This window comes from Erinaceus europaeus, chromosome 9 (genome assembly GCF_950295315.1).
Source record: "Erinaceus europaeus chromosome 9, mEriEur2.1, whole genome shotgun sequence".
Lineage (NCBI taxonomy): Eukaryota > Metazoa > Chordata > Mammalia > Eulipotyphla > Erinaceidae > Erinaceus > Erinaceus europaeus.
The window spans coordinates 20,799,774-20,812,618 of NC_080170.1; the positions used below are offsets into that span (position 1 = coordinate 20,799,774).

The 12,845-nt window shown below is 39.9% G+C and overlaps 1 protein-coding gene across 3 annotated transcripts in view; it reads right to left on the bottom strand.

Annotated features, from left to right (window-relative positions):
- The window catches only part of RASA2 (RAS p21 protein activator 2), a 117,568-nt gene that overhangs the window by 80,977 nt on the left and 23,746 nt on the right, over positions 1–12,845 (bottom strand). For all 3 annotated transcript variants that reach the window (XR_009551519.1, XM_060197488.1, XM_060197487.1), the window contains exons 2-4: positions 10,549–10,666; positions 7,504–7,607; positions 88–182 (exon numbers count right to left, since the gene is read on the bottom strand). Coding sequence is in view for 2 of the 3 variants with exons in the window: in XM_060197488.1 (XP_060053471.1) it covers positions 88–182; positions 7,504–7,607; positions 10,549–10,666 (317 nt within the window). In the remaining variant the exon portion in view is untranslated. The remainder of the gene's footprint in view (positions 1–87; positions 183–7,503; positions 7,608–10,548; positions 10,667–12,845) is intronic.

Consider the following 12,845-nt stretch of genomic DNA (forward strand, 5'->3'; position numbering starts at 1 on the left):
AGCTGCCTGAATCAGTACAGCTGACTTACTTCTCACCCATTTTCTCTGTGTGACAGTCTCTTACCTTACTAAAACCTTAATATTTACCTGAACTTCTGAGTTGGAATCCACAGGCTGTAACGAAAACCAAGTTTCTCTGCCACTGTGATTACTCAGGTCTTCTTTCTTGATGGCTACTTTCCCTACAGGAAATAAGTAAGATGCTATGAGAAAAATGTTTTCTAAAACCACTAACACTGTTACATGGACTCTGCAGAAAATATTTTAAAATAATCTGTACTTCTTAAAATCTTTTAATCCATTTTTAGAAAGAATTGTCTGTACAGAATGGAAAAAGTCTCAGTTGCCCTTGGGACTTGGCACATTTCTCTCTAAGTCATTTGGAATGGGGGGGGGGGTAGACAAAAACCTAATTGTGTCTGCATACAACTGCACTCATCAGAACTCATTCAGATCCACATTTTCATCCAGAGAGCATTAAGTGTCAAAGGCCATGTGAGATGGCAGTGCAGACCAACCCTGCTGCTTCTTTAACACTGCACAAGCCGTCTACGCTGTCTGAGCAGATGTTTCTGTATTTAGGACGAGCTCAGGAGCTCCACACATGAAACAATCAGTGTTCAGGAAAACTGTATGTACACAAACCATCTCTCTTTCAGTTTTCCCTTGAAAATCTCATTTCATTTCCTAGTTGATCATCTTTTATAAAAGACATCTCTTAAATGGTTGTGCTTAAGACATGAATGGGGGGGGGGAATCAGGAGTTCCTATGAAGAAAAAAAGACAAAATAACCTATCACTAGTAATGTTGAAAACCCACTTGAAAATTGGGAGGGATTAAGTGATTAATTTTATTTAAATCTTGTTTTTATCAAACCACAGTAAATAAACACTGCTTGACTATATGGTGCTTCAGTGCCAAAATAAAACAAAACAAACAAAAACCACCAAGGCAGTTCCCTAAAGAGTCTCTAACTCTGAAAGAAAAGACACAGTACAATGAACAAGTGCATGAGAGCAGGAAACAGAAATGTTCTTATTATAATGAAGTATTTTCCATGTTGGTACAAAGCACTTCCTTCCTCAATTCAAGTTCTAAGAAGCAGACATGCTTTCACATATAACTGACAATTTAGTCCGAGATTCTACACAAAAGCTTTAACAAAAAACAAACACCAGGGTCACAAATAGCTTTCATTATAAGATTTTTCATTTTATGTGTTTCAATTACACTTTTCATTTATGACCTACTGTGGTCTTTCAGTTCAATACGTGGACACTTAAAAAAAAAAAAAACAGCAGAGAAAAAAATTTTTTGTCAAGATACCTTCATTTTTGTTTATCAAGTACAAAGGTAAGATATGACAAGAAAAATAAACACCAAGAAACATTTTTAAAATTTCACTCTGGAGTTAATGGTAATGGCTATACGACTCTATGAACATGTATGAACATGCAAAACCCCACTAAGCTGTACACCCTAAGGGTTGAGCTTATGTTATGAGAGTTACATCTCAATAAAACTTTTAAAAATTAGCCATGTTAACATTTTTGATAAGATCATCTTCCTAACTATGATTTGCAATTCAAACCACAATGAGTACTTACATACAGGCAAGTTTCAGAAACATATCAGACTGCATAGCTACATATATTTTCAGATTAGAGAGGCAACTACATTTTATTTATATACAAGCCAAAGAAAAACTATTGAAATTGGATCTCAACAGCACTCAATAGGTGCTCTAGAAATTGAGAAGGGGGGGAGATAAGAGAGGGAGACAGAGAGATACCTGCAGCCCTGTTTCAGCACTCATGAAACTTCACCCTTCCCCCTCCCCCTGCCCCACAGGTGGGGACAAGGAGCTTGAACCTGGGTCCTTGTGCACTGTAACATGTACGCTTAACCAGGTGCACCACCACCTGGCCCCGAAAACTACTGTAAATTCACCAACTCTACTGACACATTAAGTTTAATTGTACATTTTAAAACTGTATATTGGCCCTCAGAATCATGAGTCTTTGCTATAATCTAATATGAAGGCTAAAATATAGGTGAGAATATACATTAATAATAAAATACTTAAGTCTTATAGGAAATAGCAGTAAGAAAACAAGAGCTCCAGGTAGGGTCAGTGCCTTGCCACACTGTGGTCCAGGTTCAAGTTCCAACACCACATGGCAGGTGCAATGGTAACAGAGGGAACTCTGGTAACTGTGGTTTCTCTCCCTTTCTCTGTCTCTCTAGCTGAACGATGAAGTAGCCTAGAACACTGAAATTGCTCAAGCAAGAGGCCACAAAAACAAAAGGCTGATGAACAAAGAAGAACCCCAATCACCTAAAGATGCCTAAAACAAAAAATTTACACCCCATATTGATAAGCTATTTGTTTTGGGAAGGGGACTGGAAGAAGCATCGAGGATTAAAACTGGTAGGATGGCCGGTATGCTAATATTTAATTTTTATTTACAAAAAGAAAAATAGCCATATATTATTACACAACTAAAAAGAAGCTCTTTAAAACTTATGTTTGACCTGTGCACATTCTCAGACCTCCTGAAGTTTGAAAGCTAGGCCTCTCAACTCTAGGTCAAATTTCACTTCCAGAAAATATGATGGTATGGTGAATCTACGGTCGGGCAATTCAGAGTTACAAAGCAATTAAGGGAACTCAACTTCCAGTAGTCCAAAGTGAACTGACGAGTTCATAACAGATTTTTTTTTAAAAAACCAGAATCCTTCTCAGCTCTGGTTTATGGTGGTACCGGGGATTAAAACGAGGACCTTGGAACCTCAGGTTTGCATTACCATGTTATCTCCTGAATCCCAAAAACAATCTGTTTAACTACAAGAGTGTGAAATGATGTTAAGGTCATATTCTAACTTCAGAAAAAGGGTACATACACATTATACTTCTTTTAGGAAAAGCAGTCTTATGAAATGCTATTTAAATTTTTTTTATATTTATTTATTCCCTTTTGTTGCCCTTGTTGCTTTACTGTTGTAGTTATTACTGATATCATTGTTGGACAGTACAGAAAGAAATGGAGAGAGATGGGGAAGATAGAGAGGGTGAGAGAAAGACAGACACTTGCAGACCTGCTTCACCACCTGTGAAGCGACTTCCTTATAGGTGGGGATCCGGGCTTAAACCAGGATCCTTAAACTGGTCCTTGTGCTTTGTGCCACATGCGCTTAACCCGCTGCACTACCGCCCGATTCCCATGAAATGCTATTTATCAACAAGAATCAAGTTATTCAGAGTTATAGCTGTAACATTAAGTCACAGTTTTCTAACTCTTATCCATGAAATTTTAAATGTTTACTTAATGTTATTTCACTCAAAATGAAATTGATTTCTTAATTTTTCAAATTTATGCTTTTAATCAGAGCACTGCTCAGCTCTGGTTTATGGTGGTATAAGGGGTTGAACATGGGGCTTTGGAGACTCAGGCAAGAAAGACTTTTTTTGTTTATTTGTTTTGCTTTCTTTTAAAGATATTTATTTATTATTATTGGGGGATTAATGTTTTTGACAGTAAATGCAGTAGTTTGTACGTGCATAACATTTCCTGTTTTCCACATAACAACACAACCCCCACTAGGTCCTCTGCCATCCTGTTTCAGGACCTGAACCCTCCCCCACACCCCGGGGTCTTTGACTCTGGTGCACTACACCAGCTCCAGTCCAAGTTCTGCTTAGTGTTGTCTCTTCTGATCTTGTTTTTCAACTTCTGCCTGTGAGTGAGATCATCCCATACTCATCCTTCTGTTTCTGACTTATTTCACTTTACATGATTTCTTCAAGCTCCATCCACATGGGCTGAAAATGGTGAAATCACTATTTTTAATAGCTGAGTAGTATTCCATTGTATATATATACCACAACTTATTCAGCCACTCATCTTTTGTTGAACACCTGGGCTGCTTCCAGGTTTGGGCTATTACAAATTGTGCTGCTATGAACATAGGTGTACACAAGTCTTTTTGGATGGGTGTGTTTGGTTCCTTTGGATATATCCCCAGGAGAGGAATTGCAGTCACAGGGTAGGTCCATTTCTAGCCTTCTGAGAGTTCTCCAGACTGCTCTCCACAGGGGTTGGATTAATTTAAGAAAATCTTTTTTGCATGACCATTATGCTATTTCCCCTATGAAATTGATTTTTACTTTAAAAAAAGGGGGTTTTGTAAATCATGATTAAACCTCAACTAAAAGGTAATCTCAATAAATACTATATGAAGACTATAAAGTTATAGGTAAAAATGAAAATTATAAAACATTTTCTTAGAAAGATGCTAACAGTCAAGCAAGGTAACACATGCTGCCGAGTTGCCAGTAATTCCCATCAGCCTCTGTCCAACAGTCCTTATCCTACTCCCTCTCTAGTTGAGGACATTAGAAGGTCTTGCTTTCACCTGTGTTTATTTCTCCTATCTTTCATCCTGCGACCTTCCTGAGACACCAAACCAATCTTCTCTGAAGATTGGTCTCATTTTCTTCTGCTCCCAGGTAAGGGCAATGCCATACCTCCCTGCTCAGGCGCTGAGTGTTCCTCAGTGCTAGTGACTCTAGAATTCATATATCTGGCTCTCTTTTTGCTACGGTACAGATTTGAATTTCTGACAGTCAACCAAGGTATCCACCAAGATGTTCCCCAGATGACACAAAACTTTTTTTTTAATTTTTTAGTTATAAAAAGGAAACATTGACTAAACCATAGGATAAGAGGGGTATAAATTCACACAGTTCCCACCACCAGAACTCTGCATCCCATCCCCTCCTGATAGCTTTCCCACTCTTTAACCCTCTGGGAGTATGGACCCAAGGTCATTGTGGGATGCAGAAGGTGGAAAGTCTGGTTTCTGTAATTGCTTCCCTGCTGAACATGGGTGTTGACAGGTCGATCCATACTCCCAGCCTGTCTCTCTCTTTCCCTAGTGGGGAAGGACTCTGGGGAAGCAAACTGGTTTGTTTGAAATCAAGCCAACCTCCCCTCCCTGTCCTCTCTCCCACTCAGAATGTTCAGTGTTCTTTATCTCAGTTAGTGAAAGCCACAGAGATTCCACTTCTTACACTTCCCTTATCAACATTACCTTCTAGAATCTACTTGAAACTACTCCTGAATTACATTTCCTCGTACATTCATCTCGTTTGATAATAGCCTCTTCATCGGTCTCCTCTAATCACTCTCCCAAACTAGAGACTATAGATTACACACTTAAAGTATATATATATATACTTTTAAAAACATATGCACATATGTAGTTCTATGTAATTAAATTGCTATATATAATTACATACATACTCTAAGCATATAATCTATAAACACTGAGTTTACAATTGGGAGGTTACAGTTCCAGGCCACAGGAAGGTATCAGACTAGTATGTATGTACGCATAATAGTTTCCTCATTCAGACTCAACGTTGCTATCTATCAAATAGAGCTCTAGAACTATGACAGTCTGACTCCAATTTATATTTCCAGCTTTGCCCTCCTAACACCATCCTCCTACATTAACTGATGTATGAGAAACATGATTCATTCATTCTCTTCTATTTCTGCCAGTACCTATCACTTTAAAACTTCCTTTTTAATTTTTTTTTTTTTTAATCTAGGTAGTCTCCACTAGCCCTCTATGAAGCAAGCTGACCTATTCTCCCATTTATGCTTTGAGGTATTTTGTTCACTGCTCCAGCACAGGCCCCAATATTAGTATCAGAGTGCAGTTTGCCTCTCTGTTAGCCTAGGAGCAACCTGATTCTATTAATTTTAATATTCGCCTACCCTTTCTATACCACACGGAACTATTTGTAAATGTGACCTTGAATTCAGGATGGAGCCTCAGAGGTGCACTAGAATTAAAAGAGTTTGCTAGAATGAGCCTGTGTACAAGTAAATAAGTTAAAAGAAGGAACACAGCTACAAAAACAAAATGTCATTAATTGCTTTTCCTTGGCTTTCAATATACTGAATAATCAAAAGACTCCAATATGACACAGAGGCAGATAAAGTCTGAAACCTAAGAAAATGCCATTTGTGACAGAGAAAAAAGTATCTGTTACATTTGTAGCTGTCAAAAATTAACACATTTAACAAATAAGGATGCATATGAATAAAAGAGAGAAATCCCAACCAAGGAGAATGGGCAAAAGAAGGAACCAATTTATAGAAGAAATAAAAAAGACCAGTAAGGATATAAAAAATGTCTTCAAATTCAAAGATATTCAGAAAAGTGCAAGCTAAAATAAAGTACTATTTTTCATCTGCAAAATAAAAAATATTTTCAATGATAATATCCAAGCATGACCATGGCATACTTAAGTCATTATCCCCAATCCATGCAGATTAGTTCCAGAGGCCTATGTAAAAATATACATAAAGGAAACATTTTATACAGAGAATATTCATGCCCTTTGGTGCGTATTTTCACTTCCGGAGACTTATCCTAAGAGAAAAGACAAGGGGGTCGAGTGAGTGGTGGCACACCTGGCTGAGTACACATATTATAGTGTACAAGGCCCTGGGTTTGAGCCCCTGCTTCCCACCTACAGTGGGGATGCTTCATGAGCAATCAAGCAGGTCTGCAGGTGTCTTTCTCTCTTCCTCTCTATCTCTCCCACCCATCTCAATTTCTCTCTATCCAATATAATAGAAAAATGGCCTCCAGGAGCACTGGATTTGCAGTGGCAGCACTGAGCCTCAGCGATAACCCTGGAGACCAAAAAAAAAAGCAATGGAGATAATGAATCCAGGATACTAAATGGGAGGGCGTAGTTTATGTAATTTACAGACCTTTAGCTATATGTTTATAGACCTCTAGCTATATCAAACTACAAAACAAGTGGTGCAAAGACAATGACCGTGATACACATGTGGCCAGCTAGTGTTCTGGTTCATGACTACACATCACACCCTATCTCCAGATAACAGTTAGGAAGAAATAAGAGGTACAGTCACCAATCCGACTAGGAAGAAAGATTGATTACATTAATGTGAATTACCATTTCTATGAGAAAAACTTCAAAGACAGATGTTCTGGTGACAATGGGGGTGGAGGGGTGGGGCGGGGAGTGAATACTGTGACCTCTGGATAAAACCACTCATTGAACCATTCAACAAATGCATCCCATGTGTTTACTAAATGTAAGACCTTCTGTGATCATCCCCATTCTTATAAAGATCATGCTCAATTAGAGAATCCAGATGTCAAACAACAAACAGACGCACAAGCACAAGGAGGGCTGAGGAAGGAAACTCATCATGTCTGCGTGAAACATGTGATGCTATGATTCAAGGATCAGTCATGACACTTCCTTGAGCCAGTTCCACGTAAGTCTCTCGCACATTAAAAATCACACATTAAATACCAGACCCAGAAATGGACACCAAGTTGAGTAAAAGGTCTGGCGCATACCCTTCTGTGGTTTTCAACATTTTATATTTAAATGACAAATATAAACATGACTGTTGTGATTAAAGGTAACTGTGACAAGTACATACCTATCCGAAGGTCTCTTTGTAGAACATTCTTATCATAGACATAGAAAGACAAATACTGGAAAGTTCTTGGAATCTCAAAGTAAAACTCTTCACTGAAAAAGGGGCTGGAGAGAAAAAGAAGAAGAGTTCATTAAATTTAGACTCAACAGGCCATGGCCGGTGCGCCGCTATGTTCCATCGCTGGGGAGCCAGAGACGACCCGAACTGCCCCTGCGGCTCCAGACAGACTATGACCCACATAGTCAACGACTGCCACCTCTCCAGATTCAAAGGAGGTCTCGAAACTTGACATCAGGCTCAACCTGATGCTGTTGACTGGCTACGGAAGAAGGGCAAACGCTAGAAGAAGAAGAAAACTCAACAGTGTCCTCAAATACCATTCCTAATAAATAAAATACAAATGAAAACACAACAGAAAAGAGCTTTGAAAGTTCCAATATGATTATAAAATTTCAACTAAATCCTGAGCAAACTGAACTGAACCACAGATGCCAGAGTGAGCTTTGGTCAAGCAGCTTAAGAGGGGTCGTGTGGGCAGAAGACCTGGCAGCTGCCCATCCACAGTGGGTACAGATGGGAGCTGAATACAGTGCCATTCATACCACTGCTATCTCCAAAAGGCATAAAGCTACATTAATCTCAATAATTTATAACACCTACAACGGATAATGCTGAATAAAGCGCTGCTTTGAGAATATATGTTATTATTAGTGATTTAATACTGATTTACAAAATTATGAGATAGCGGGAGTATAATTCCACATATTTCCCACCACTACAGTTCTGTAGCCCCAATCCTTCCACTGGCAACTACAGTAGTTCTCCCAAGACCACAGATATGGGCTGCCCATTATTTCTCTGTCTGTCTACATATGCAGCAACAGACGTGATTTTCAGCTAAATTCCCTGAATGAGTAACAATGTGTTTTTTTTTTTTTTATGATTTTTTACATTTATTTATTCCCTTTTGTTGCCCTTGTTGTTTTATTGTCATCGTTGTTGGATAGGACAGACAGAAATGGAGAAAGGAGGGGAAGACAAAGAGGGAGAGAGAAAAATAGACACCTGCAGACCTGCTTCACTGCCTGTGAAGCGACTCCCCTGCAGGTGGGGAGCCAGGGCTCGAACCGGGATCCTTAGGCCAGTCCTTGCGCTTTGCGCCACCTGCACTTAACCCAAACAATGTGTTTCTTGACTTTTGCTGTATTTTCTTTTGTGAAATATCTGTTCAGGACTTCTACAAATACTTTTAAGGGGTTATCTGGCTTACTGCCTTTTTTTAAAAAATGTTTTAATTATTTTATTTATTTGATAGAAACAGTCAGAAATTGAGAGGGAAGGGGGAGACAGAGAGACACCTGCAGCACTGCTTCACCACTTGTAAAGCTTTCCCTCTGCAGGTGAGGGCCCAGGCCTTGAAACTATGCTAATTTTAGTTACTCACTTACAAGGCTACATATTAGAAACAACTGCAAGTATTCAACGCACAATTGGTAGCTCTGTGTAGCTCGCGCTATAATGTGGTGTAGAATCTGTGTGCTTAAGTCACAATTTGAGATTTTAAAAGTTTCAGGTGTCAGATCTCAGTTTCATTTCTAACTTCCTTTACTATATGTACAAATTGTCCTGTCTTTTGCTGACTCAGTTCCACCATTTAGAAGAGGTGAACAACACCAGCATTCCAATATAACAGGGATAGATGGTCTATGACTAAAAATGTGAAGTATATGACTTCAAAATTTTCACCATTCTACAATGCATTTTCTGTGAAGAACTTAATAGACATTCAAAATTATAAATATTTTATGTAGATTCTCATGCCTGAGGCTCTAAGGTCCCAGGTTCAATTCCTCACACCACAAGCCAGAGCCAAGTAGTGTTCTAGTTTAAATAAATAAATAAATAAATAAAATAAACAAACAGAAAATAAAACCATAAGGGAAAAAAATCTTCAGTGAAAAAAAAGAGTATAAGGAAAAGGAGACGTGAAAAGGCGCCAGGCGGTGGTGCAGCTGGTAAAGCAGACACATTACAGGAGCCAGGTTCAAGCCCCTGGTACCTACCTGAAGGAGAAGATTCATAAACAGTGAAACAGTGCTGCAGCTGTTTATCTCTCCTCCTCCATCTTCCCCATGCCTCTCAATTTCTCTCTGTCTCTAACACACACACACACACACACACACACACACACACACACACACACACACACACACACACGAAGGAGAGGAACCATCCAAAATACAGAAACCTGAAAAACAACTTCCAGGTAAACTGTGACAGTCAAACTCCATGAGTTCATCCCAACAACTCTCTGTGCCCTGGCTTTGACTCTTATCTCTGAATGAGACTCCAGCCTTCCAGCACAGTTCTGCAATGGAGTTTTGTCCCAAACAAGTATAGGACAGAGACAGCACATTCCATTTTATGCATCAGAACTGACCGATAATCCCAAGCTCCTGTTACTTTCAAAAGAGAACTTATAAGAGTTCATTTCTTTTCCCTACCTGGTTGAGTAACTTGGATAAACTTTAAGAGTGTCATGTGACAGATGGATCAAACTCATTCTCCAGAAATCCAAGGGGGAGAATTAGGAGTAATTAAGAAGACACATTTTTGAGGCAACAGAGGAAGTCACATAAAAGCAAGCACTCTGTTCATCTTTATTTCACGGAAGTGTGAGCAAACAACACCCAACAAAGTTCTTGACATAAAGAGGTTTCTCATTTTGATAAACTTGAATCAACTAAGAAAGAGTTTTCTAAGAGCCAGAATAGTTTCAGAACTGAATGAGCTGTTTCAGAGGCAGTGAGCTACCAGGTCAGTGAAATATTAAGCAAATGCCAGATGACAACTTGTCAAAGATAACTTGTCAGAAAGAAGCAAGCAAAACCAGCTCAACATTAAGGCTCACTCAGGCTCTCTGCTTCTGAAATTTCAGAGACTAAATTTAGAATGTAAAAACAAAAAGTAATTACTAGAAGATGCGTAAGATTTATGGATCAGTGTATACCATACAAACAGTAGTTCACGTAAGTTTTTACAGACCTTAAAGACTTCTCCACAACTTGGGTACGATAAACTTCTTCTTGGTCCAAATTTATGGTACAGAAACAATCTCTCATTTTATTGGGTCCAAGATAAGGCAGTAAGTTTTTCGCTTCACCTATTGGTACAGAAACTGAAATTAGTGTTCATAAATCACCAGCTGCTTCATGCCAAGTCTATTCACAGCACGAATACAACAGCAATAATAATAACACCACCATATATAGCATAGCACATGAAAAAAAAATCAGTGGCAAGAGAAAGAAGATGGAGCAACCTGGTCCAAAGGAGTCTGGACAGACTGATGGGAGAGTTGTGGGACAGGGACAGAGCTGTCATGTTCTTTTTTTTTTTTTTTTAAGTTTTATTTATTTTTCCCTTTTGTTGCCCTTGTTTATCATTGTTGTCGTTATTATTGTTGTTGTTATTGCTGTCATTGTTGGATAGGACAGAGAGAAATGGAGAGGAGGGGAAGACAGAGGGGGAGAGAAAGACAGACACCTGCAGACCTGCTTTCACTGCCCGTGAAGCGACACCCCTGCAGGTGGGGAGCCAGAGGCTCGAACCAGGATCCTGATGCTGGTCTGTGCGCTTAACCCGCTGCGTCACCGCCTGGCTCCCAATCGTCATAGTCTATCATTGTGTCCTTATTCCTGCAAAGAGTAATTCTCCCACTTGTGTTCTGTACCTCACTCAGTCCATCAGTACCAACTTGACTAAGGATTTGATCCCACAATTAATCTCTCTGTCCTTGTATCATCAATTATCCTCCCTAGTGGATTATTTCCATTTTCACATAAATAGGCTTTGTTATTTCCCAATCTTTAAGAGTACGTACACACACACACACACACACACACCACACACCACACACAATATGCTTCCCTTGACTTCACCCTTTTTACTTAACTCCACTTTTAGCCCCCACTCTCACCCCGTTCACAGCAAAACTTCTCAAAAGTATCACCCCCAGTCACTGTATCTAAAGGTTTCTCTGTTTTTATAAGGGGGGAAGGGCAGGCCAAAGTACTGCTCAGCTCTGATTCATGGTAGTGCTGGAGACTGAACCTGGAACCTGTAAGGCATTCATACAAACCTGTGTCCTGACACAATGCACCACTCCCTTGACTTTAATCATTGTCTCTTTATTACTCTTAATCATTCACTCATTCATTCATTCACTCATTCATTCATTCATGCCTCTCCAAATAGCTTCTGACTCTACGATGACAGTGAAACTGCTCTAGACAGGCTAACACTTTCCAGACTGCCAAATCTTGCCATTTCCCTGTCTTCATCCTGCCTGACCCGGTAGCACTACCTCACACAGCTGAACACTAATGCTGCTTCTCAAAATGCCCTCTTTCCCCCTCCCCTTGGCTTACACAAAATGCTTATTTCTGGTATTCCTCCTGCGTGCCTGGCCCTCCGCTGACTTCTCCCCCTCCAGGCTCAGCTCTGGACCACATTCTCTTCTTTCTCCTGCAGTATAGGGTGTGAACACTGATGCTGCCCGGGTCAGTCTATCTGGGACCTATCTTGCCTCCTAAACACTAGATGTAAAAATGTTCAGCCTTGGATACCCAGTAGATATCTCACATTTACCAATTCCCAGACAAGCCACCTGCTTTCCTCCCCTGAAGCATGCTGGGAAGCCCCAGCCTACAGCTATCTTCTCTTTCTCACCATCTTCCCACTCATCTCCATCCCTGCATGCAGCCCATCTGTGAATCCAGCAGATCTCTGAAATAAGTCCCCAGTCCAACTGTCTCCTCACTGCCCACGAAATCCCCGTCAAGCAGGGTCATCTTTTCATTGTTGTCACTCAGGCCAGTCAACTGCCCTGCTGCAACAATACTGCATTTCATTTAGAGTAAAATCCCATTTCTCCATCATGGCCAGCACTAACCTCCCTCCAACAGAAGTGTCTTCTCTCTGGCCCTGGCACATGTACTCAAGTGTCTAGTCCTGCATATTCACAAGGCTGGTTCTTTATCATTCGGGTCTCAGCTCAAATGTTACTTGCTCAGAGAAGCCTTTCTTGACTTTTATCTAAAATAGATATCCCCCACTACCATATTCTAGGGTTGCTGGAAAAAAATTATCATGTATTTCTTTCATTCTCTTTGCACTGCCAGGGCTTGGTGCCAGTACTACGAATCCACTGCTTCTGGCAGTCATTTTTTCCTGTGTGTGTATGTGTGTGATTTTTTTCCCTTTCTTATTTGTATTAGATAGGACAGAGAGAAATTGAGAGAGGATGGAAAGACAGAGAGAGGGAGAGAAAGACAGACACC